This window comes from Marmota flaviventris, chromosome 3, assembly GCF_047511675.1.
Source record: "Marmota flaviventris isolate mMarFla1 chromosome 3, mMarFla1.hap1, whole genome shotgun sequence".
In the NCBI taxonomy this organism is placed as follows: domain Eukaryota; kingdom Metazoa; phylum Chordata; class Mammalia; order Rodentia; family Sciuridae; genus Marmota; species Marmota flaviventris.
In genome coordinates, this window is record NC_092500.1 from 58481140 (window position 1) to 58504736 (window position 23597).

The 23597-nt window shown below is 53.3% G+C and overlaps 3 protein-coding genes and 1 long non-coding RNA gene across 23 annotated transcripts; 2 read left to right on the forward strand and 2 right to left on the reverse strand.

Moving 5' to 3' along the window:
- Positions 1–276: 276 nt before the first annotated feature.
- On the forward strand, positions 277–7431 carry B4galnt1 (beta-1,4-N-acetyl-galactosaminyltransferase 1). Of its 8 annotated transcripts, none has more exons than XM_027926015.2 (12): positions 407–541; positions 881–1301; positions 1689–1907; positions 2444–2608; positions 2737–2843; positions 3269–3309; positions 3453–3633; positions 4619–4717; positions 4906–5099; positions 5552–5692; positions 5907–6147; positions 6696–7431. In XM_027926015.2, exons 3-12 carry the CDS (start codon positions 1690–1692, stop codon positions 6911–6913), a joined length of 1605 nt encoding a protein of 534 aa, XP_027781816.1. In that variant the 5' UTR covers positions 407–541; positions 881–1301; position 1689; the 3' UTR covers positions 6914–7431. The 8 variants fall into 8 exon arrangements, with proteins under 8 accessions (XP_027781832.1, XP_027781816.1, XP_027781837.1 ...); XM_027926036.2 differs by having other exon boundaries at positions 881–1102; positions 1183–1907; XM_027926046.2 differs by having other exon boundaries at positions 881–1102.
- Positions 7432–7436: 5 nt separating this feature from the next.
- On the reverse strand, positions 7437–14469 carry Slc26a10p (Solute carrier family 26 member 10). 9 transcript variants are annotated; one of them, XM_071609722.1, is made up of 17 exons: positions 14009–14370; positions 13500–13610; positions 12813–12970; positions 12453–12617; positions 12025–12177; positions 11237–11319; positions 10941–11088; positions 10722–10835; positions 9712–9789; positions 9529–9624; positions 9069–9175; positions 8885–8954; positions 8697–8813; positions 8360–8581; positions 8216–8270; positions 7993–8099; positions 7437–7680 (listed from the first exon to the last, which is right to left on the reverse strand). In XM_071609722.1, the coding sequence occupies exons 1-17, from the start codon at positions 14349–14351 to the stop codon at positions 7642–7644; spliced, it is 2166 nt and encodes a 721-aa protein (XP_071465823.1). In that variant the 5' UTR covers positions 14352–14370; the 3' UTR covers positions 7437–7641. The 9 variants fall into 9 exon arrangements, 7 of the variants coding, with proteins under 7 accessions (XP_071465823.1, XP_071465818.1, XP_071465817.1 ...); XM_071609717.1 differs by having other exon boundaries at positions 12453–12970; positions 14009–14469; XR_011707066.1 differs by lacking the exon at positions 7437–7680 and having other exon boundaries at positions 8067–8099; positions 8360–8388; positions 8522–8581; positions 12453–12970; positions 14009–14469.
- On the forward strand, positions 8592–10033 carry LOC139705187 (uncharacterized). The gene is made up of 3 exons (XR_011707068.1): positions 8592–8844; positions 9084–9241; positions 9556–10033. It is a non-coding gene; the product is annotated as an uncharacterized lncRNA (long non-coding RNA).
- Positions 14470–15766: 1297 nt separating the features above from the next.
- On the reverse strand, positions 15767–23557 carry Arhgef25 (Rho guanine nucleotide exchange factor 25). Of its 5 annotated transcripts, XM_027928602.2 has the most exons (16): positions 23127–23311; positions 22758–22872; positions 20295–20509; positions 20066–20161; positions 19909–19985; positions 19672–19738; positions 19390–19493; positions 19112–19181; positions 18903–18992; positions 18718–18810; positions 18484–18534; positions 18212–18289; positions 17810–18010; positions 17402–17582; positions 16900–17111; positions 15767–16658 (listed from the first exon to the last, which is right to left on the reverse strand). In XM_027928602.2, the coding sequence occupies exons 1-16, from the start codon at positions 23223–23225 to the stop codon at positions 16548–16550; spliced, it is 1860 nt and encodes a 619-aa protein (XP_027784403.1). In that variant the 5' UTR covers positions 23226–23311; the 3' UTR covers positions 15767–16547. The 5 variants fall into 5 exon arrangements, with proteins under 5 accessions (XP_027784403.1, XP_071465825.1, XP_027784410.1 ...); XM_071609724.1 differs by having other exon boundaries at positions 17810–18289; XM_027928609.3 differs by lacking the exons at positions 22758–22872; positions 23127–23311 and adding an exon at positions 21433–22005.
- Positions 23558–23597: the final 40 nt, after the last annotated feature.

Below are 23597 nucleotides of genomic sequence, written 5' to 3' on the forward strand. Positions count from 1 at the left end.
TCCCCCAGCTGATGAGTCATTCTTTTGTATACAATTCATTAAATAATCAATCCTTCCCTCCACACACATATTTTCATCATGTTCTACATTTCTTATTATATATTTTTCCCATTAAATCTTGATACATCTTTTATGAGAACCACAGAACCATAGTTCTTTGATTCTGGACAATGTCCGCCTTCTATGGCCTAAGCTTGGCAGCACAGCTACTACCAAACTGGTTGCTCTTTGGAGTTCCTCTTCTGCTGCAAGTTGCATAAGGGGCAGTTAGGGGAAATAGGCCCCTGAATTTTGCTTACCTCCTGAGTGTTTGGTAGGTAGTAGGGGTTGCCAGAGCGGGAAGTGGAGGTGGAGTCTGGAGGGGAGGGTGTGAATCTGTCTCTGTCAGCCATGCAGAGGGCTTATTTTCCAGGGCTTGTTTCCTTTATCTCACCCTAACCACTTAAACCTTCCTTGGAAAGGGGTTATAGGAGGGTTGGGAGCGTCCGCCCGCTCCCAACGCCCTATTGCCCATCTTTGTCTACATGCTCAGAGCGAATAGGTAACAGAATGCCTAGAGTTGGGGATTGGCAATTGAGAAGCCAAAGGTCTAGGGGCGAAGGGATGCGGGGCTAGGAGGGAGGACATTCCCGGGTCGGCTCCGCGCCGGGGCGATCTCCTCTGCGCCCACCAGAAGGCGCCGCGGCGCTCTCATTCCCCGCGCGGAGCCGGAGCCTCTGCCGCAACCATCCTGGGAACCGAGCCGCGCGGTGCTGCGGTGTGAAAGCCAGGCGGCGGCCTGAGCCCTCCGGGCCCTGCAAGTGGGACACGGTGCCAGGGATCCTCAGCTTTGTTCCTCGAACTGGTGCGGCGGATTCTTAATTTCGTTTTCCCTCGGCAGGAGACAACCAGAACCACCTCCGCGCCGCGGTCTACAAAGCCCGGAGAGTCGAAGGCGGGAGGGGTCGGGCGTTCTCCGGAGGCAGGAGGATCCCTCACACTCTCAGGCACGCCCAGCTCCCGGATAAAGCCACCCCCTGCTCCATGAGGACCCCCAGGCCGGGGCTGAGAGCCCGGAGCAGCCGGCACCGAAATCTTGCGGCGGCCTTAGAGCGCTAGACAGGTCAGTGCCCAGGCGGGATGAGGGGCCAAGGTGGAGGCGACCGGCGACACGCTCGCCCGTCCATCCTGTCCCCCGCGCAGCTTCCCAAAGCCAGCCAGGGGGTCACCTCCGCCGGGACACCCAATAGAAGGAGCGTGATTCTGCATTTTTCCTGACGGGAAGGTGTGGAGCCACCCCTCTGCAGCCCACCCCAGCCCAGGTGATGCTCGGACTGGGGGAGGGGGGAGGGGCAGGGCGGTCAGCGGCGTAGGGACGTCCCCCGCTCTAATAAAGCGGTGCTTTTCTACTTATGCATTGCCGCGTTGAAGCCACAGCATCCAAATGCCTCTCGCATCAAGATGCCAGGCCTCGGGTGTGAGAGGAAAACGAGATGCTGAAAAGGCGAGAAGAAAGGAGACCCGAGACACTTGAGGCCGAGGGAATGAGGGAAAGGGTACCGGGAAAATGACTCGCGATGAAAATCCTAGTGCGATGTACGGAGAGCGCCCCTGGGAGCCCTCAAGAGCCTCCGAGGTCGCCGGGGTCAAGGACTCCAGCCCTTACCTTCCCTCCCTCCGTTTCTCACCCTCCCTACCCCCAACCCCAGGATGCGGCTGGGCCGCCGGGCCCTGTGCGCGCTGGTCCTGCTGCTCGCCTGCGCCTCGCTAGGTCTCCTGTACGCAAGCACCCGAGAGGCGCCGGGCCTCCGGACCCCTCTTGCTCTGTGGGCACCCCCGCACGGCCCCCCCAGGCCCGAGCTGCCAGATCTTGTCCCGGAGCCCCGCTATGCACACATCCCAGTCAGGATCAAGGAGCAAGTGGTCGGGTGAGTGCGGACAACTGCAGCAGTGGCACAATGCTTGCTAGTGGGGTGGCCTGGGGAGCTTTTGTTTCCTCTGTTGCTGGGCTGTGATACCTCCCTTCTCCTGAGTGGTTGTGTGGAGTAAAGTGGGACGTGGAGCGGGTAGCTGAAGCTTGGACTGGGGGAGGTGTGGATATTTGTCTTCCCTGAACCTTGTCATGGCAGTGGGAATGGAGGGTGTGCAGGCAGAGGAAGGCCCTTGAAAGATTCTCTGATGTCCAGATTCAGACATGAAAAGAGATTCCAGAAGGGTTCCTTAATGATGGGTACCAATTCGTAGGTCCTGAAATCTTAGTAACTGGTTCTATTCTACACCTCTGTGAATTCCAGATTTAAGGGATGAGTCACATTCATGATCTCCCACTCCTAGGGATTATCTGAAGAGCAATGTTTAAGGGAACACATACTGGATGGGCAGAGTTGAGAAGCCAAAGTGTGGGCCCAATGTGTTTTGTGAGATGAGTGTGGCTGGACTCTGAAGATCCCTCTCCCCTCTTCAGGCTGTTGACTCAGAACAACTGCAGTTGTGAGTCCAGTGGGGGGAGCTTCCCCCTTCCCTTCCAGAGACAGGTCCGAGCCATTGATCTCACCAAGGCCTTTGACCCTGAGGAGCTGAGGGCTGCCTCTGCAGAAAGGGAAAGAGAGTTCCAGGCCTTCCTTTCAAGGTACTAGAGAGAAAGGAGAACATGACTTTGTGGGGGATGGTAGTGAAGGATTGTGGTGACTGAGCCAGGAGAGCAAGCCCCTCTGACTTTTTCTGTATCCTCTCTTCTTCTGTCCTCTTCTACTCCAGGAGCCAGTCCCCAGCTGACCAGCTGCTCATAGCCCCTGCCAACTCCCCCCTACAGTATCCTCTGCAGGGTGTGGAGGTTCAGCCCCTCAGGAGCATCTTAGTGCCAGGTGGGGAAGAGGATGGCCTGGGTCACTATTAGGGGGGCAGTGCCCAAGGTTGGGTAGAATGGAAGGTGAGGATGACTTCTGATGAAAGGGAACTTGAGGAGGAGATGGGGGAGAAGGGATTCTAGGGTTGTCAGAAATTACAGAAGACTATAACTGGGGAGGTTTGGGAAAACGAATCTATTATTTGCTAACTGACCAAAAGTTAGTTGGATATGTAGGTTAGGCTATGAAAGAAATACCATTTTGATAGCAGGAAGTAAAAAATCAGTTACTCTAGGCTATGTTATACTCTAGGCTTCTTGCTGAAGCCTCAACAAGATGAATGGGTGAAAAGTTCTATGTTGTGTGTGGTGAAAGAGGCAAGAGAAAGTGAGAAAGAATTTAGGGTTGTCTGTGTGGTTCTAATCCTCCATCATTCCTCCCAGGGTTGAGCCTGCAGGCAGCTTCTGGTCAGGAGGTATACCAGGTGAGAGAAAACAGAACAAGGAGACCAGGTGGGCATGAGAATGCTGGGAGGGAGACAAGGCCATCAAGGGAGGGATGGAAGAATCAGGGAGACAAGAGGTGGGTCTGGGGCCTGACCCTACACTTTCTGATCTCCTCTGCCAGGTGAACCTGACTGCTTCCCTGGGCACCTGGGATGTGGCAGGGCAAGTGACTGGAGTGACTGTCATTGGAGAAGGGCAGCCAGATCTCACCCTTGCCAGCCCAGGGCTGGACCACCTCAACCGGCAGCTACAACTGGTCACTTACAGTAGCGGAAGCTACCAGACCAACACAGCAGACACAGGTGTGAGACCTGTATAGAGGTAGGGGAAGGCTGGATGAACAGAAAAGATGGAGAAAAACTGCTGTAGGCAAATATCACAGGGTGTGGGAGGTACCCAGGCAATGGCCAGAGCTGCCTGGCCACACAATGGGTATTTCAACAGGGCAAGCAGGGCCAGAGAGGGAGAGAAGGGGCCTTTGTTCATCTGGGGCCAGAGCAGGTTAGAAAGAAACCTGAATCTTGAGTGTGTCCCCACTTCTGGCCAACCATGACAGGCCCCAGGAAGTGACCTGCTCCTAAGCCAAAAGACTCAGGCTCTGTTCCCAAAACATCACTTGCTAGAGGGCAAAGTTCTTAACTTCCAGAACTCCCATTTTTCCTCTAGCAAAAGGGGCATAACACAGCCCTCCTGCTCCTCTCCAAAGTTTGTTACATAAAGTTTTCTCCTATCTTAGGGTCTTTGCACTTGTTGTTCCCTCTATCTGAAATGCTCTTCCCCAAGATTTTTGCATGGCTGGCTCCTTCTTGTCATTTAGATCTAAGCTCAAATGTCTCCTCTACACTATTACTTTGTCTTATTTTCTATTTGGTACTAAATAGTATCTGAGCTTTCTTACTTAGCCTGGGACAAGATAGACTAGGTTCCTATCAGCTTTCTTGTTGTGTAAGTGTGGGCAAGTTACTTTTCTGTACTTCACCTTCTTTTTCTGTAATAGGAATTTACTTACTGGGGCTATCAAGAGAATTAAAGTAATTCATATATTTAGCATAATTTAAGTGTCTGGAACATAGTGAATGCTCAAAAAAAGCTTAGCTTTTAATTAACACTTTTTCATTGTCTTTCTCCCTACCCATTAGGAAGTTCCATGGGGCTAACAACCTAGTATTCTTGACCACTAAGACCTAGAAAGGCAGGACAAAGAGTAGGCACTTAAATATTAATTAATGGACTGAAAAGAATGTTGTCCCAACTTTAAGGGCCCAATCTCATGTCCTTTCTCCCCAGTCCGGTTCTCCACCCAAGGACATGAGGCTGCCTTCACCATCCGCATAAGACATCCCCTCAACCCCCGACTGTACCCGCCTGGGTCTCTACCTCAGGAAGGTGAGGATAGTGGGGGCAGGGAAGAAGTAGTACAGCTTTGGTGGGAAGTAAGTTGGGCTGGTGTGGGCAAGGAAGTAGTAGGTCCTGCCCTGGTGGGGAGTAAGTTGGGACAGGGTGGCCCTAATAAGGGTTGTCTTCCTGCTTCTCTTTCCTCAATCTTCTTGTCTGCATCCATTCCTATGTCCTAGCAGGCCAGTACAACATCAGCGCTCTGGTCACCATTGCCACCAAGACCTTCCTTCGATATGATCGGCTACGGGCACTCATCGCTAGCATCCGCCGCTTCTACCCCACGGTCACCGTGGTCATTGCTGACGACAGTGACAAACCAGAGCGCGTTATTGGTCCCCACGTGGAGCACTATCTTATGCCCTTCGGCAAGGTATGCTGTCAGCCAGGCTGACCTGGGGCGCAAGACGACTCTGGGAGGGGGCGTTTCTTCAGTCTGCAACCAGGTTAGTGAATCCAGAGGGTGCCTGTTAAGCATGAGGATTCCTGGACTGTGAACTCTGTGGAAGAAAAAATTATGTTTCTCTTATTCGTTCTGCATTCTTAGAATGATGCTTATTAATGCCTACCAAGGCGTTCAATAAAATAATTAATGAAGGAATAAGATGCATTCCAAGACCCTCCCCCAGAACACTGACTCAGAACCTCTGGGAATGGGGATGGGAATCTGAAATTTTTTTTAAACCTAGCTTCTGGACATTGGAAAGTCTGGAGCGGTGCACAGGCTTTTGTGAGGAGTCGGGGGTGGGGGTGGGGGAATGAAAGGTGGCAAAGAGGCATATTCTATTTCTCCAGACGCGCCAACTGTACACACCTTTCCTGCAGGGCTGGTTCGCGGGCCGGAACCTGGCCGTGTCCCAAGTAACCACCAAATATGTGTTGTGGGTGGACGACGACTTTGTCTTCACAGCGCGCACGCGGCTGGAGAGACTTGTGGACGTTCTGGAGCGGACGCCGCTGGACCTGGTAGGAGAGGGGCCGTGGAATGTAGGGTAGAAGGGCCCTAAACAGGTTAGGGCTCCGGTGGGAGAGCGGCGGTTGAGAACTACCAGCCTTAGCACAGAGAGAGTCCACAAAGTGGAGTCTGGGGGACGGTCTGCATTCTGTACGGTGAAGCAGAAAAGGATGTGGCAAGGTTAGGAGCCTAGTCCCACCTGGAACCATCCTCCCACTCCTGCAGGTTGGGGGAGCAGTGCGGGAGATTTCGGGTTTTGCTACTACTTACCGGCAGCTGCTGAGCGTGGAACAAGGCGCCCCAGGCCTCGGGAACTGCCTCCGGCAAAGGCGTGGCTTCCACCACGAGCTCGTTGGCTTCCCAGGCTGCGTGGTCACCGATGGCGTCGTCAACTTCTTTCTGGCGCGCACTGACAAGGTGCGAGAGGTCGGCTTCGATCCGCGCCTGAGCCGCGTAGCACATCTGGGTGAGTGGCGCCTCCTCCCGGCAAGGCCTGGGAAGGACACACGCACACACACACTCCGCAGGAGCTGGGCGATGTTTGGTCACCAGGGTTCGCTGGAGGAGTTCTGAAAGGATTTACCAAGACCAGCACCCGGGCGAGAGACAGAGGTCCCATCCTCTGCTTCCAGCCCACGCATTCCTTTTAGACCCCTGCGCCTAGCACAGCCGCTGGGTTCACCTTGAACTTCTCTGCCATAGTCACTACCCTTTACTCCACTCCCAGCCGCTTCTCCTGGTTCAAACTGCATTCAGAGCAACTCTTGCGGCACTTATTGAACCTCTTAAAGTGGGGAGGTCATGTCTTTCCATTTTCAAAGCACAAGCAAATCGATGCCATGTTTTACACAGAGTAAAACTGAGACTCAGAAGGGTTAATGTGCATGCCAGAGTTCTTAGAAACTGAGTCTTTGTAGGCACCCTCAATACCCTACATTTCAGTTCTTCCTTGTGGGTTGACCTTCTGCACTCTCAGGAGCCTTCATTATTTACACCCCTCCCCTCCAACCCCAGAATTCTTCTTGGATGGGCTTGGTTCCCTTCGGGTTGGCTCCTGCTCCGACGTCATTGTGGATCATGCATCGAAACTGAAGCTGCCATGGGCATCAAGGGATGCTGGGGCAGAGACTTATGCCCGGTTCCGTTACCCAGGATCACTGGACGAAAGTCAGGTGGCCAAACACCGCCTGCTCTACTTCAAACACCGGCTGCAGTGCATGACCGCGGAGTGATGGCCACTTGGGCCTTCCCCCTGTCAGGCTGGGCCTGCTTCCTTGTCCCTGCCATGATTGTCCAACCAACCCTTTCATCCAATGAGCACTCCTCTGAAGATCTCTGACCACTTTGCCCCTCCACCCTCCCCTTCAGAACCTGATCCCAAATAGGGGTTTGTCCTGGTGACACCCCTCCTTTCTGTGAGTGCCCAGGGGCCTGAGGAGCCATAACCTCTCCCACAGCCAGTGCCAAGTCCTCCCCCCACCCCATTCTTATGGGGCAGGAAATGGGGGGTGGTAATTTTTCCAAGTGCCAAAGAGCCCAGGAGGACTCTAAAACCCTGAAGTGGAAACACTCTCCTCTTGCCTCCTTGGGACTGAGGGGGTGAGAAACCTCCCCATTGTGCAATCCCAAGGCTGTGCCTCCCCACCCCCAGCTCGGGATCCAGGACTCTGTACCAGCTCCAGCCCACCCCCACAGAGACAACTTGTGACTCTGGAGTTGGGAGGGGCTGGTGAACACATGGTGAAAGCCATTTTTACTCGTGTCTCTGTGATGCTGTGGGCAGGGAGGGAGGGGCACCTGGGGGCCATGAGGAAACATCCAGACCCACTTCATGGATCCCAGAGGGTTTCAGCTTCATTTTATTCATTACATTAGGTAAGGGAGCTGAAGGATCATGGCCTTCTTCAAACACACACATAGACACACATCATTGGAGACCTTCATACTCCAAGTGACATGGTCATATCCATACTGTGCAAATCGTTGAGCCAGTGAGTTCCTGGAGACGAGAGTGGACAGGTTGGGAATAGTTTGAGTACCCCTTCCCTCATGGAGATTTGGCAATGCTCTGAGTGGCACACCACCCACTTTGGAACGTTAGTTCTTTGTTTCTTCACTCATAGCTTGGCCCAGTTTTCCTGACTTGTCTTGAATCTGCTAATCATCTCTTCCCCATCCTGTCCTTCATGATCTTCCTTCTTTACTGAAACCTTTCCTGAAACTCTCTGAATCTTCAGGCACTCACCTGCCTCACCCCCTTGTCCTAGTGTAGCACCTCTTGGCTCCCACTCCAGACGCTGCTGCCCCTTACCAGTTTCTCCAAGGCATGAGCAGCTGCATCCTGGACACTCACAAACAGCTGTTGTGGGGTCACTCTGTCCAAGACTCCTGCCCGGGCCAGTGTCTCCAGCACAGAGGCTGTGTAAGGAAAGTATCAGGCTCTGGGGCCCTAGATCCACACTGTGTTCTCTTTTATTCCCCAAGTGTCCAGTCATTCTCTAGTCAACAGTCCCTCCATCCTCCATACCACTCACCATTACATTGAGCTAGGAGAAGGTGGATCCCTACATCCCTGCATCGGCTAGCTAGCTGCAGAGATGAAGCAGAGGGGTTGAATCCCAAATCAGAATATAAACAGGATGATAAATGGGTTTTCGTCAACCTACCCCCTCCCTCACCTGTGCCACTTCCCTGGCCCCAGCAGCATCTGCAAAGGTGACACCACTGAAGTCTAGGACCACAACTCTGACAGGCTCAGCAACTAGGATGGGAGAAGGCAGGAGTACCAAGATACCAGCATGGGTCATGCCCAAATCTCCCTCCGTGTCATCCCATCTTACCTGTGTCTGGTAAGTTATCTGGCTTTGGAGATGCCTATAAATAGAGAAGAGTGGCCACCACTACCCCCAAAATAAGCATGAATGTATACACCTCTTGAGCACAACAACCCACCTCAGAACATATCTGCTTCCAAATCCCAGAAGACTCACTCTGCTCCTTGGCCAAGTTCCTTACCTTGCCTCCTTCTCCAAGCCCCAGATGCCACTCCAAGATGCGGCGAAAGTTCCCACGAGTCCCAAAGTAGAGTGGTGTTGGATATCTCAAGATACAGAGACCTGGGACCTGGAGGAGCTAAAAGCGAGAGGGTCATAGAAACATCCAGGTCTAATATTCTCTTCCTTTTTTGGCCAAAGCCCACTCACCCTATGGCTCTCTCTGAGTGGCCGGTAGAGTTCTGTTCCCTCAGCCAATCCAAGTGCTAGGCACTGGACCCTAGGGAAAAAGCTGGGGTCAGATTTTCAGCCTAACCTGGTCTGACCAGAGAGTTACCCCTCATACCTGGTCTCTCCCTCTCCTCATCTCAACTCTGCCCATCTTTTTGCCTACCTTTGCGTGCGGCAGACCACTGTCATCATGGAGAAGATCACACCCACGGCCAGACCCAGGTCCACATTCAGTGTCACTACAGCTACCCATGTGACTATCCACACAGCCTGTAGGACACAAATAGGGGTGGACTGCCCAGAAGAAAGACTGATCCAATGGCAGTGACTACTAAGGCAAGTGAGGGAAAGGGGGACGCAGAAAAAAGTAGGAAGCATGGTAGAAGGAAGAGGCAGGACTGACTCACTGATATACACCTGGGACCTTGTGCCAGTTGGGAGGTTACAAATATTCTGAGGAGTTCAGACCCCACCCTTTAAATGGTTTTAGGAAGTGTATGTGGTGGTGGAGGATGAGTTGAAGGACTTAGGACAGTTAGCATTGGCCCATGGTAGAGACTGGGGATACAGAGGATGCTGGGAAGATGGAAGGGGCAATCTGGGGTAATGCCACCACTTCTCACAAAGTCCATGCGACTGATGTGCCATAGCTGTGGAAGTTCCTGCATCTGGAAGAACATCTGGCGCATACTGGAGATGTTGATGCAAGCCAGGACAGCCTTGGGGCAGAGGAGGTGGGCTGACTGCCACAATGTCCCGGAATACACCACCACCCCTGATATGGCCATGCCTCTTCAGCCCCCTACCTTTGGCAGATAGTAGAAGAAGGGTCCCAGCCACAGCAGCACCAAAAGGACAACTATACAGGAGAAGAGGCCTGCCAACTAGCGGGAAGGAGGGATGGAAAAAAGGAAGGCAGGTAGAAGATTGGTAGATACCCCAGTAGCATCCCTCACCCCCATGAGAGAGCTGGTCTCTCTGCCTGCTCTGCTTCATCTTCCTCAGAAGTCCCCCTCCTCCCAAACCTCTTTCCACATGGGTAGACCACACTCCTAACCTCCTACTTGATATTCAGCTATCAACATCCCTCCCTTTCCCCCAATTAAATGTCCATAATTCTCCAGACTACCCCAGATGTTATGTAGTTTATCTGTTTTGTTTCCTATTTTGGTTCATTTATTAAGATTCCTATTTTTGCAGCCTACCTCCATCTTAAAAGCCACTGTTGAATCACCCTATAAGCAGGCTAACCACTGCTTAGAGCATCAGCAGAATGAGGAAAAAAAAATATTAGGGGAAGACTTTGAAATGTGATACTTCTTTCTAAACAAAATGTCCTCATGGGGCTATTGCCTGAAGGGTAAGAGAGAATGAAAAGACACAAGTACTTTTTTCTCCCACCTTTCTCACCAATATCTCCTCTTGTCCTGCCCCACCCTATTTGCTCTGCCTCCTCTATCTCCCTGCAGCACCCAACCTATCCTTACCATGGATGCCTCCCTTTCCAGATTTCCCCAACCCCAGATACCCCAGTAGAAAAAAACAATTTCATCTCTTAGACTTGTAGTTTAGTGTTGTGTTTATTTATATTAGATCTGGGGCACCATAGACTTTTTCAGTGTTTAAACTCTACAAAGGTCTCTATGGAGCCTTGTTATCATCTCTCTCTCCTCTCTATAATCCCATCCCCTCACTCATCCTCCCTCTGATTCCCATTCTCCTCTCTATAGATGCTATTGGGGTATCTACAAATCTGTTTCTCCATTATAGCCATCCCAGCCTGAATGTCTCTCCTCACCTAAGGACACCCTCTTACCTGTGTATTCCCACCAGCGTCCACTAGTAGGCTCGTTGTGGCCAGTGAAGCAGAGTTGGGAAAGCAAGAGAAGAAGGAGGAGATGAGGTTGGAGACGCCATGGGCCAAGAGCTCCTGGAGGGATGCAGTGAGATGAAGAGAGATACTTAGGGGAATAAGGCTAAGGGGTGTCTTCTAAATAGGGCTATACTTATTATAGTTATACAGTTGGAGTCATACCTGGTTGGGGTCAATAGTGTAGCTATACTTGTCTGCATACATGGAGGCCAGGGAGGCCGACACAGCAAAGGTAACCAGTGCGATGGGCAGCGAGTCAGCCAGAATCCTGGGCAGCTCAGCCAGACTGGGGAGGAGGGGTTGGGGAAATCTGGAAAGGGAGGCATCCATGGTTAGGATAGGTTGGGTGCTGCAGGGAGATAGAGGAGGCAGAACAAATAGGGTGGGGCAGGACAAGAGGAGATATTGGTGAGAAAGGTGGGAGAAAAAAGTACTTGGGTCTTTTCATTCTCTCTTACCCTTCAGGCAACAGCCCCACTATCTGAACGTTGTATTTTGTGTCCAGGGAAGAGGTGAAGCAGAGCACGGAGGCCAAAAGCACCTGGGGAAGACACCACATTGGGGTCTAGGAGGAGATGGGGCCCATGGCAAAGCTAGAAGGGGCTCAGCATGAAAGAGGGTCACATGCAGGTCTAGGCAGTTTGGAATGGATGTTTGACAGCTAACTCATTTAGAGTGAAGGAGTGTGGGCATGGGAAAGAATAATGAGGTAAGCCTAGAGCTATGGAGAAGTAAGAGGGAGTTCCTATGAAGATAAAGAATATCAAGAGGTGCAACAGCCATTTTAAGCAGGGAAGCTGGACCATATCTGGCCATATGTGGGGAATCTGTGGAGACATGTAAATGTCCACATGTAAATAGTGTGGAGATATTTATTTAATTGGGAAGAGAGCAACCTAGGTAAAGAGTAGAAAGGGAGATACACTGAATTACAGTGAAGGATCCCATGAGGAGCGGTGAGAGGAGGTGCTGAAGCGAGGGAAACCGCAAGGGGGCTCTGCAAGGAGGAAGAAGGCGTTCTAAAGAGTTCTAGAGGGGGCTCTGAGAGAGGAGTGATACAGTGAGGATGGGGATTCTTCAGGGTCAAACTGTTGTGGGAGGAGGCCTAGAAAAGTATGACTGTGTGCAGGACCTCTCGCTTGTGATGTCTCTGAATTTCAAAAGGGGGCGGCAGCAGCCAGTTCCTACAGGATAGGCGGGGTACGTGAGGGGCAAGGAGTCAAGAAGGGCCCTAGGCCATCCTCACCATGACGATTTCCCCTGGAATCGGGGTAGGTAGCCTGTCTCGGAATCTCACGTTCAATTCCTTGACCGGCACAAGCAGCGCCAGGCTGAGAGCCGATATGGTCAGTTCGGCTGGACTGCTCCGGGGCAGCGATGTGAGCACAGCTGCCAGCGTCTGTGGGCAGGGGCCGTGAGCAAAGGGCCACCTGCCAGGTTTGACTGCCCCCTCTCTGCCCCAGCGCCCACCCACCAGACCAGGCAAGGCCTTCTCTCCCCATGCCACCAGGGTTTCCAGATCCGCAGCGCCCCCACGTAGCCTTGTAGTTCTTCAACCGCTTCCCTTCCTCCCGTTCACACACTACCCCTTCACCCTCATCTCTTCTCCCTTTTCGGGTTTCCCTCTTCCCGAGACCTCTAGAAGCCTCTTCTCCGCTGTTTTCCCACCCCCACCTTGAAGAGAGAGAAGCAGCCGATCTGGCGCGGAAGAGACAACCCCAAAAGGCTTGGAAGCTGGGATACAAGCACGTGCAGCGCGGCCCCGCTGGTCAGCGCCTTGACCACAGGTTCCGACAAAAAGGTGGACAAAACGCCAAGCTGCAGCACGAACATCCCCAGCTGCTGGGGAGAAGATGTGCACTCACCAACAGAAGTAGGAACCGACCCACCAGGGTGCAGTGCTCCAGCTTCCCCACTGCAACCCAGCCCAGCGGAACCTGAGCGGAAGATTTCCCCCTCTCTCTTCCTTTGTCCAATTCCCCTGGCCCCAGCGTGGCTCCATTCCCTCAGGGGCTTCTTGGGATCCTCCCTCACCATGAGCGCCCCACTCCCGAAGGCCACTGCGGCGGCCGCCCCAACCCGCTGAGCGTCCAACTGCTCCTTCTCGATTCCACTCAGGTTCCGGCTGAGGGGTTCGGGCACCAGCCGCTCTACCGCGGAGCCCGTCATGAGACTGAGTACAGCGAAAGTTCCTGGAGCCGGGGAACAAACGGCGAAATCACCAACTGTGCTGAATCGGACGGCCAACAGCCCAGGCTCCGCTGTTTGGAGCCAGGGTTGCTGCTGCCTGACCCCGCTCTCCTAGAAAGCAAAACTGCTGCCCGCAGTGAAGACCGTGGGGGCCATGAGCTGTCAGGAAACCGTGGGCAGGAAGGAAAGGAGAGCGCACCAGGCAGCAAAAACTGCCCCTCCGCAGACTCCCGCTGGACTGGGTGCTCCTGTGAGGGGTCTCGCATCTCTTCTTCCCCTTCAAGTCCTGGAGATGTTCATGTTAACCAAAGTTCACGAGGGGAAAATATCCAAGTAAACTCCCTCATCCGTACCGGCTCCAGCAAGTATGCCTGGATCAGAGTTCTGTGGCAGAGTGGCATCCAGAGGGAAGGGAATGTGGAAGAGGTGAAGAGGAGAATCGAACTGGGAGCTTACAAGAAAGACGCTTCAAACCCTGTTCATTCTCACCCCAAAGAAGAGAAGAGTCATTAGTAGTCCCTGACTACTCACCGGTAGACAGGTGTCTCCCAGTACCCAGCAGGCTGTAGATGAGAACGGGAAAGAAAGAAGTGTAGAGTCCGAACACTGGAGGTACCGAGGTCAGGAGGGCAAAAGCCATACCTGGGGGAGAAATAGAAGGGAAGGTCTGCGGAGGGCTGGGGAGTCCAGCCCTGGTCCTGGCACCAGGGATACTAAACTGTGCTGGCATGAGGGAACTGAAGGGGTTAATGGGCCTCCGTGGGAGGCCCTGAGGCTGACAAGGTCAAAAATCGGTGTCGCCAAGCTCCTGGGGGGCAGCCCTATGCCTCTCTTCAGTTCCCAGAAGCGGAACCAGTCTCGCAGGATTGAGCAGATGAGGAGAGGTGGGGGTGGGGATCTGATGAAACCCCACAGTCCTTCTTGTTCCCTCTCTCGAGCATTAACCCACAACCTCACTCCCGGATTCCCAGGTTCTCATGCCTTCTCCTTGAATCCCTTTAAAGTTTGAGCTGTCGCAAGCTGGTATTGGGGCCTCTCACCCTGGGGTACGTGTACAACGCCCACGGTCACTCCGGCCACAGCATCCCCGAGTAGCCAGGCCCGCCAGCGGTAGAGGGGCAACCAGCGCAGTGGGGGCAACCGAGCCTGCAGCAGGCGCCACGCCCCCGGCCTGGAACAGGCGCTGGCGGGTCTCCTCCACATCCTGCACAGCTTTGGCCCGACGGGCTCAGTCGGTAGCTCCTGAACCTGCTCTTCATCCCCGAAGAGCTGCTGGAACCGAGCCTCGGTAAGGGGCTCCCTGAGCCTGGTGCCCAGTGGGTACTTAAGGTCTGAGGCCTCTCCTGGGCTTGAGCAAGTCCTGGCACCCAGTAGCCCACTCATTTTGTCCTTGACTCCTTCCAACTCCTCACGGTCTTAAATACACCTTCCTCGGCTAGCCCAGAGTCCCGCCTCCAAGAAGCAGGGTCCAATCCGGCCCTGGAGAACGCCATTTCTCAGGGACCTTCAGGTCAGCCTTGGGAGGGGAGAGTCCTCCCGTTAGGCGTTTCCTCGGACATTCTTGGCCGGATCTGACAGCTAGCCCTGCTATGAGGGTAGCTGAGGAAAGATGTAGCTATCAGAGACAGGCCAAAAGACAAGTGAACTAACAACACCCACTCTCAGACACTCCTAAGCCTTTTGATTTCCACACACCACACCCCGTTTCACTCTGAGTTCCTTTCACCGTCTGCACTTTAAGCAGAGACAGAATCAGGCTCCTCTGGAGTCACTGATCCTTTCCTGACGGGTTGCATTCTCATCGTTTCAGAGCATGAAAATTCAGCACTTGTTGGGAGTCCCATCCCAGACCTAATCCTGATGTAGCACAGCTTGCCACAAGAAAGGGGCTTTATTGGATTCAACAGTTTCACAAATTACTGAAATGGGAAGCAGCTACCTGTATTAGACAAAGACAATGACAAACTACTACCCCACACCTCTGCTGGGAGTGGCTGGGCTGAATTTAAGGGAAACATTGAACTAATAGGAAATTTTATCTTCAGTGCCAAAACAATGAAAAAAAAAACCCGAAAACTCTGAAGCACTTACTGTTTATTACACTTATTACATAATACCTGAATGCTATTCTCAAAGTAGACACTCAAAAATACATGCATGGTTAAACTAAGTACAATGGGGTCAACCACACACCTAATGTATCCCTGTGGACCATAAAGAAAAACAAAGGTTCTGAGCTCCAGAATCTTGCTATTTGCTGCTATCCCCTCCTCCATTCACAAGAATCTTTGGCACCCCTCCCCATCAACCTCTGGTCCCCCATCCCTGACCCCAAAGCCCCAGGGGTGGGGTGCAGAGAGGGTGGGTCTCCCCTCTTCAATTCCTCCTATTGTTCCCCAGAAATCTTATCTGGGTCCTACGTCCTGTCTCCCCATTACAGATCCCTCCCTTCATTGTCAGCCAGAGGGACCTGGGGCCCACAGGGAGACTCCAGCATCTCCTCACCCTCCCACCCCAGCAGTCTATTGTCTGCTGAGGAAGCCCCAGTACACGTGATGGAACCCAGGGGACAAACGGACACAGTGGACATACAGATGCACAGGACCAGAACAGGGCATGTGAATCTCTGTATGTTTGACTCTGTGTTCCAGGGGCTGTGCCAGAAGTTGGTAGGGGTGAAGACCCCTTTGGACTCTCCACTCTTGGATCTGAGTTTGAAGAAAATCTCTGCCTGTGCAGCATGGACATGCCCTATGACCTCCCAGAAAGCAAAGAAGACCCAAGTCAGGAAGGGGCTCAAAACTCCAGGCTCTTCTTTACCTTCCCATTCTACATCAGCAGAACACAGAGGCCTCAGAAGAAAAGGTATATTGGGTATTTTGTGCTTTAGTATCTGGGTATTTGAAGAATGATGGGAAGTCACAGGATACTGAGTCTTCTGGTGGGTCTAGACCAGAGGGTGAATGGGAAGGAAAGAAGGGTTGGATAAAAGGGAGAATACATCAAAAATAATGTAGGGTTTTCTAGTGGCCCAAAGTCCCAACTCTGGTTTGTGAGATGCTGCAACTGCAGTTAAGGACAAAGATAACAGTATCTTTTATCTTATACCTTGTGCCCTGCTCCTTTCACCAAACCCCTCCTAAAATAACGGGGGCCAGCTGATCTTTTCCATAACACTTCATACCCACTGCAGCCTCTCCTTCCCTCTGCTAAGACAGCAGCCTCAGTGATATAACAAAACCTTTATTCTCAGAAAACAGAAAAAAACAAAATCAAAACCAAAACCAATAATTTCTATCTGGCCCCTGCCCCAGGCTTCCCTCTGGACCACCCATATATCTTCATTTTGGAGGGACCATGATGCATGCATAGGGGTGGAGCTGAAGGATCCTGGGTTCCTGGGTTAGAAAGAAGTCCTTTTGGATCTAGGTACTGTCCTCCGAGTTGACATCTTTCCCAGCCTTGCCCACCCTGCAGACATAATAAGAAGGAAGAACTCTGGAGTGAAACCAGAGGATTGCCCTGAAGTTCCTTGGGGAATAGGTGGCTGAGTCAGCACCACCCCGTGGCCTTCATCAGTTACAGCTCATCTTCATCCAACTTGGCAAGTCTGGCCTGACAGGGAGGGGTGTTTGGTGTTGGAAGGACTGGAGAAGAGCCATGGGGTGCCTGGGAGTTGTCACCAGGGGCCTAAAGAAAGATTCAAGTCAGAGGATCAACAAAGACCATCAATCTACCCTCATTCCTCTTTTCAGTTTAATCCCCTAGCCAAGTCACCTCCCCTTTCCCCAAAGGTAAATGGAGGGATAAGAAGTAGAAAGGGGTACACAAAAGGTGGTGGAAGAAAGGAATGATATGGAAGGGGCTGGGGATCCACAAACAAAAGAGGCCCTCCCCATTCTGCTTAAACAGAGAACTGTGTTCCTTATACCTGTGTGTCCAGAGACAGCGGGGCTCTGGCCACTTCCCCTTTGGGCAACAACAGTAGGGAGGGGAGAGAGCCATTGATGGGTGTGTGTGTGCTGACTTGAGACCGGTCTCCAGTACGAATTCTCCCAGGGCTCCCTATCCCAGGCCCTCCTAGCCGCCCCAGGCTGTTGGTCTGGCTTTCCCGTCTCTGGTACTCAATGGGTGACTGCAATGCTGAGGCAAAGAGAGGAACAGAAAGAGTGTTACAGCAGAGACAGGTCCCTTTCTTTAAGGGCTGTTTGTGTCATCCTCCAATTTTGCCCTCCCTCCAGCCTGAGGACTCTCAATGTAGAGTGTTGGGGGCTTTAGAGGATTTTGAGTTACCAAATCTTGAGTTAATACGCAAAACTGGAAGTGGAAAGAAGCTGGAGTCAAAAGATAGGTGCTAGATATTGGATGGTGAAGGACTGAAGAGGTCAAAGGGCTGAGGGAGTATGTGGAGGAGGGGGGAATGAGAGCCTCACCATTGAGAAAGTCCCGCTGGCTTTCCAGGATCTGAGCCACTTGTTTGATCCAAGCCTGACTGACTGTAGGGTCTGAAGCCTGTAGGACATAGCGCTGGATCCCACCTTCTGGCCCTCTGGAGGTCAGTGCAAAGCGGCAAGGGTCACCTTGGAGGTTCCCCTCCAGCCCCAGGCAGCTCACCTGGATTGGCAAATAAGAGATAGTCCCCTGGGCTGGGGCTGCAGCTTAGTGGGTTCAATCCTCACACCACATAAAAATAAAGAAAAAAGCTACGTGTGTCCATCTACAACTGAAAAATATTTTTTAAAAAGAGAGAGAGTCCCCAGATTCTTCAGATGCCTCCAACAAATCCAAGAGCCAGATATCATCTCAGAGACCTCACCCCATCCCAGTTGTCCTCTCCCCACCTTAATGCTGCTCTTGTACACATATCCAGGTTGTGTGCCACCTCGAGTTCCTCCTCCCAGAGCCTCACTGAAGATGATGATTTGCTCAAAGAGGAAGACTCGCCTCTCTCGACCCCGGGAGGAAAGTAGCCCGAGAGCCTCAGGTTCCGTAACCCAAAATGTGTCCTGGCCCAAGAGCTTCCCTTGAGCAGTCAGTTTGCCCTGGAACCAAAGAATATGGCCTTTAAGCTCAATAGGAGGAAAAAGGCAACTGTCTGCTCCTCCCTCCCTTCCTTCCTCAGTTCTCCCAACCAATTGTGGTATCAGTCCCAAAGAAGAAGATAATTCCCCAAAAGGACCTCCAGAGTGCCAAAACCAAATACAGAAGCACTGGGCTGCCAGACTCCTGCCCCATCTCCATACCTCAAATCCCCGAAGTCTCCCCAGAGTCATCATATCGTTGCAGCGCTTTGGCACAAAACACATGACCTCTACGGCTTGCTGGGATGCAGGTGAGAGGAACATTGTTGGGCAAAGAGAGGAATTATTGGAAAAAAAGGTTTATTCAGCCAGCCGCTTCTTCACACATCTCCACACCAACTGCCCCCGCCCCCAAACCAGACAGTTCCAAACCACCCATGGGGCTGGAGGAACTCCCAAATATGGTGTGTCCTTGAGGATCTGGAGGTCCTTACCTCCAGCTCTTCAGTATCCATCCCAGCTCTACTGTAATACTTGAGAAAATCCTAAAATACAGAGAAGAAATGCTCAGGGTGGTCATGGGACACTATCAAATGCTCTCACCGCCTCTCCTAAGGACACAGGTGAGGACCTCCAAGAAGTATGGGGAGCCTTGAGAACCCTGGGGAGATGACAGAGGAAACTGCTGTCCCAACCAGCTGAACCCCCTGGGAGAAGGTGATCCTGACCTTGAGCAGCAGTTGGTATTTCATTATCCGCTGCACAGGTTTGATGAGGAGGTCATTGAGCTGAAGTCGGTGCCCCAGCTGCTGCCTGAGCTCCTGAGGACAGGGACAGGGTAGTTATGCAGCCTAGAAAACCTGGTCATGCTGATTCTCTGTCTTCCTTCCCCCAAGGCACCTCTGCCACTGACCTCAAAGTAGCTGTCCCCAAACTCTGACACCACGTGCTCTGACTTGGGCTTATTCTGACAATATACCACGTACATATGCAGCCGACGCTCCTAACAGGAATAACAGAGAAAAGAAAGTAGGGTTAACTAGGAGGGAGGGCACTTCTCCAGATCACACTAACCCATTCCCCAGCCCCTCCCCTCCTAAGCCCCACCCTCTGGAGCCTCACATGTTTGATGAATAGCTGAGCCAGCCAATCAGGATCCTTCAAACACCGCTGTAGCTCTTGCAGGAAATAGCTGGGAGGGTTGGTAGAGAAAGGTAAGTCAAGTACATTTCAGACTCCTTACCTCTCTAACACGTCTCTGGTTTCCAGCTGTATGCCCTAGTTGTGTCCCCTACAACTCCAAACGTTCCTTGGTCTCATTGGGCTGGAGGCTGAGATACAGAGACTACCAGATGAATTGTCCCTCCCCAGGACCTGGCTCTCAGGGCTCCACAACTCACTCTCGGTGCCACTCAAAGATTTGCTGGATGTTCCCAAACACAATCCTGTCACGGCCTCGAAGACTCTCAGGGACCCCCTGAGCAGCCATGGTGGCCATGTAACCCTGTGGGAAGGTTGGAATGGAAGCATGAGAATGTAGCCCAGTCTTGGTGGTTTCCCCCACCCCAGGAAGTCCAGAAGTAGGGAGGACTGAGAGGGTGGGAAAGACTAGCACCAAGGCATCTCTCAGGCAAAGGGAAGGGGGCAGGTGGACCAGGGCTGGGAAGGGATAAGGGAGCTACCTCCACAATCTGCCCCAAGTCGTCCACATACATTTTCTCTGTTTCTACCAGTTCACTCAGGACATACCTAGGAGGGAAGGATGAGAGTGCCCCACTTCAGAGTCTGGGCACGTTCTTGGTTTAGCCAGTTCCCTCTTGGACTAGAAGCCCTTTCATCACTACAGCCAACCTCAGAGGTCATTCCATTTACAGTCTTGTGGAAGTTCTGCAACTGAGGTAGGGGGTATGGACACTTACATACTCCTTTCCAGAGCCTTCTTCTTCTGTTCCTCTTCATTCTCAGGGGCTTGAGACAAAGTCTCCTCTTCAGGTGGCTGGAAGGAAAGAACATCTTAGGGTAATAAAATGAATACCTCTTGGTGATGGGAGCCTCCCCATACCCATTTCTTCATACCTGTGTCTTATCTCCAGAGCCCTCCAACAATGTGGTTAACAAGGTCAATTCTGGCAGCTCCTCTCCTGTGGCTAGAGCTGGCTCCAGCATCCAGTTCTGGGGCCAGAGGTCAAGTGTCAAAGAGCAGGGATAGTAGTTGGGTCTGCTAATGACCAATGGTCCCAACTTGCCCTTTCTCCCAGTGTCATGCAAGGATGTCTTACATGCTTCTGTGGCACTCCCTGCTCACCTCATATGGTCCTGCTTGACCATCATCTGCCTCAGTTTCCACACTGAGACAATGTTTGGAATTATCCAACCATCTTCTCAGGCTACTAGCTGGCCCCGGAGGGCCTGGGGAACAGGGCCCAGAGCTGAGGCCAGAGCTGGGGCCAGAGGGGGCAGCCAGACCAGAGGCAGCAGAAGCTGATACACTCCCCTCACTGCCAGCAATGGAATAGGATTCTAAGGGGGGACGAAAAAGAAAGGAGGCAATAGATACTGCTCCAGCTTCAGACTCAGGGTCTCCAGGGAACTCCCAGGTTCTCCTCTCTATGACAGTCAGCCCCCTCTCCCAGGGTTCAATCTCTTGACATCTTCATTTGAGTTGGCTAGGATAGAAATTTCACCAGGGCACCCTGGGGAGGAAGGACAGTAAACATCTGGCTCTCTAGCTTGAACCCCATTGCATGTGGAGGTTCCCCATATCCCAAGTATAGCACAGATATGGGGGTGGGGGCAACCATCTGGGCAGACACTGGAAGCTGGGGGTAGCCATCTGCTCTTCTACAACCCTCCCCCTTCCAATGGGTACAGACCATTCTCTGGGAAAGGGAGAAAAAGAGCTAAGAGTCTATCTGCCACCCCCAGACTCCTTCCTCCTCCAATTGCAGTAATCATTATAAAAAAGAAAAGACTTCTGCAGCCCACCTCTCAACACATGCACATGCCAAATTGAGGAGGCCAGTGAGGCGAGTTCATCAGGGTTATCTTTGACCAACTATTGAGAAGAGCTGTGATTTGAGTTTTTATAAAGCCTCTTACAGAATCCCCTCCTTCCTCAGTCCTCCATTCCCTGTCCCTCTTCAGAAGTAGAGTCTCAACAAAATGATTTGAGTGAAGATATTTTAGGGCTAAGGGGGTTGTGGGTAGGTTTTTCTCATATATAATTGACTATAAGAAAGAGTTAGGAGTTCCCTGCCCCTTCCCCAGTTTTCTTAACTTGAACTAATACAAATCTGAAGGTAGAAGAGACCTTACAGATCAGACCATCTATTAAGTCACTTTCTGGAAAACACACCTAAACCCCTAGGGCCAGGACAACCAGATGCCTAGAACCCCAGCCCGCAACCCCACTCAACATTGGATCCCTGCAACCTCGCACTCACCACGTCCCCCCCGGGCGAAGCAGCAGCCGCATTTTGCCAGCACTTTCCGAATCACACGGGGACAGGCACAGCGACCCGCCTTGTGCCCCCCGCGCATGGCGCCCGGGCCCCCCCGCGTCCCCCACCCTGGCCGGCCATGCAGGGGGAATCACGGGGGGCGGGGCGGGGACGGCGCAAGGCGCACACCCCCCCTCCCTCCTACCGGGTTCCAGGCTGGGGGAGGGGGGGAGGGAGAGCACGGGAAGGGGGTGTCCAGGAGTAGACCCAAGTCTGGTTCTGGAGGGGGCTGGGGGTTTTAGAGAGAAGGTGGCACGGGGCCTGGCCGCGGAGCTAGGCGGGGAGGGTTTCCGGAACCCTGTCGGTGCGGGGCCCAGGGTCCAGATGTCCAGCCAGGGGGAGGGACGGTGGGGGAGGCTGGGCCGGGATGCGGCAGCCGCTCCAGCTTGATCACCGGCCTCTGGTTTTGGGTGGCTCTAGGCCCCGGGCGGGGAGGAGGCGGGGGCCGATTCCCCGAGCCAGTGGCGCTGCGCGGGTCCCGGCCGAGCGGCGAGCGCACAACAGGCCCGGCTGCGGTGCCGTTGAGGGGAGGGGCTTCTGCGGCCCAGCTCCGCCTCTCTTGCGTGTTCCCCCTCCAGCCCCCGCCGGGTTCCTGGCGTAATCCCCCCCTCCGCCCCCAGACACCACCACGTTCCCATTCCAAGTCCCCAGCGCCTCCGCCCCTCCTCCCCAGTCTGGGCTCCCCCGCCTGGGTTTCCCCTCCCTCTGCCATCTCGGCTCCGACTGCACAGCGTTGAGGTGGGGGATAAACGTGGCCGCGGGGTCTGCCAGGGTCGCCCCTCGGCTTCTGCAGTGGAGAAGGACTCGGTGGATGGGCCTTGGCCAGGTTGAAGATGTCTTCGGGTTGGGGCTGTCCCCGGCCTCGCTGGGAGTGGGCCAGGACCCCCCCCCCCCCCCGGTAGGGGGTACGTGTATAGGGAGCTCTTTGTAGGGAATGCACTCCCGCTCTCTCGCCGGACCCTTCTTTCCTCCAGGCCCAGGGACTCCAGCTAAAACTAATCACCAATTAAGGCGAAGTCCTGGAGCCTGGGCTGGCGAAGAGCCAGGGGTGGGGCGCGGGGACACTCTTCCAGCGGGGGCTCGAGACTGGCTGAGGTGGGGGACACACATCGGACTGGAGGGCGAAGAGAAGCGAGGAGGTCTCTGAGACTAAAAGAGTCTCATGCAAATTACACGCGAACCTTTATGCTAATAAGAACAGAATATTTTTGAAATCGCCACTTGGCGCAGGATGGCAAACTGTGCCCCACCCCATCCCAGTTTCTTACCGGGCTGCGGAGCCCAGGCGAGGACCTCACGTTCTTGCTCCCTTCTCTGATCACCCTCGGTACTGTCACACTCTGGCTTGGTACACCCCGACCCTAGGGAGCTTCTCTTCGGGGGCTGCGGGGACAGAATGACTGTAAGCAACTCTCCAGTCTAGGTAGCCTTGATCTCTCCTTCCCCTTATTCCTCCTGTCAAAATCCACATTGTTATGAAAGGTCTCCGAGAACGTGGCTATGTCCCTCGTAATTAAACTCATGGATCCTTGAGTCCATCCCGAATAACTCTTTTTACGGGTAAACTGAATTGTGGGTTGCAGCCCTTCTTAAAGCCCCTAAAGACCCCCGACCCAGCACTGGTTCCCCCTTCTTACCCCCTCCTGCCCGGGTACGGCGCATGCGCGTAGCATGCCCCCCATGACCCCCAGTATCCGGTCAGTGCGGCCAGGGGCGGGGCGGTCCGGGGGCTTCATGCTGGACCCCCTACCCTGCTTCAAGTTTCAGGGCCGAGGGGGCACGGAAGCTGGGGGGCTCTGAGACCTGCGTGCGTCCGGGGTGTTGCTGCTGCGGAATCCGCCCCCTGCCCGACTCCGCCCCACTCCCACCCCAGCCAAACTTCGCAAAAGGGGGTAGGGTTGTTCCTTTCTCTACAACCACAGTTCAACAACAAAACAAACCTCTCTTAATCCCGACTAAGATCGACGTGTGGCCCAGGATTCTTAGTATTATTACAGAGCCCACCAGTTAACACCATGAAACCCAGGGTTCTCAAGAGGCAGAGAGACTGTGAAGGCACGCGGGGATTTCCTCACCATCCCGTTCCCCTTCTCAGCAGGTCCTGCTCC

Coding starts and splice junctions, on each gene's coding strand:
- B4galnt1 (XM_027926031.3), top strand. CDS start 1,690: ATGCGGCTGGGCCGCCGGGCCCTGTGCGCGCTGGTCCTGCTGCTCGCC. Junction 3,634..4,618: donor GACCAACACAGCAGACACAG/GTGTGAGACCTG, acceptor CTTTCTCCCCAG/TCCGGTTCTCCACCCAAGGA. Junction 4,718..4,905: donor TGGGTCTCTACCTCAGGAAG/GTGAGGATAGTG, acceptor CCTATGTCCTAG/CAGGCCAGTACAACATCAGC.
- Slc26a10p (XM_071609716.1), bottom strand. CDS start 14,351: ATGAGTGGGCTACTGGGTGCCAGGACTTGCTCAAGCCCAGGAGAGGCC. Junction 11,320..12,024: donor TTCCAGGGGAAATCGTCATG/GTGAGGATGGCC, acceptor TGTCTTCCCCAG/GTGCTTTTGGCCTCCGTGCT. Junction 8,271..8,359: donor GGGCCAGGGAAGTGGCACAG/GTGAGGGAGGGG, acceptor TCATCTCTGCAG/CTAGCTAGCCGATGCAGGGA.
- Arhgef25 (XM_071609724.1), bottom strand. CDS start 23,225: ATGAAGCCCCCGGACCGCCCCGCCCCTGGCCGCACTGACCGGATACTG. Junction 22,873..23,126: donor CCGTACCCGGGCAGGAGGGG/GTAAGAAGGGGG, acceptor CTGTCCCCGCAG/CCCCCGAAGAGAAGCTCCCT. Junction 18,811..18,902: donor TTGGGGACAGCTACTTTGAG/GTCAGTGGCAGA, acceptor CCCTGTCCTCAG/GAGCTCAGGCAGCAGCTGGG.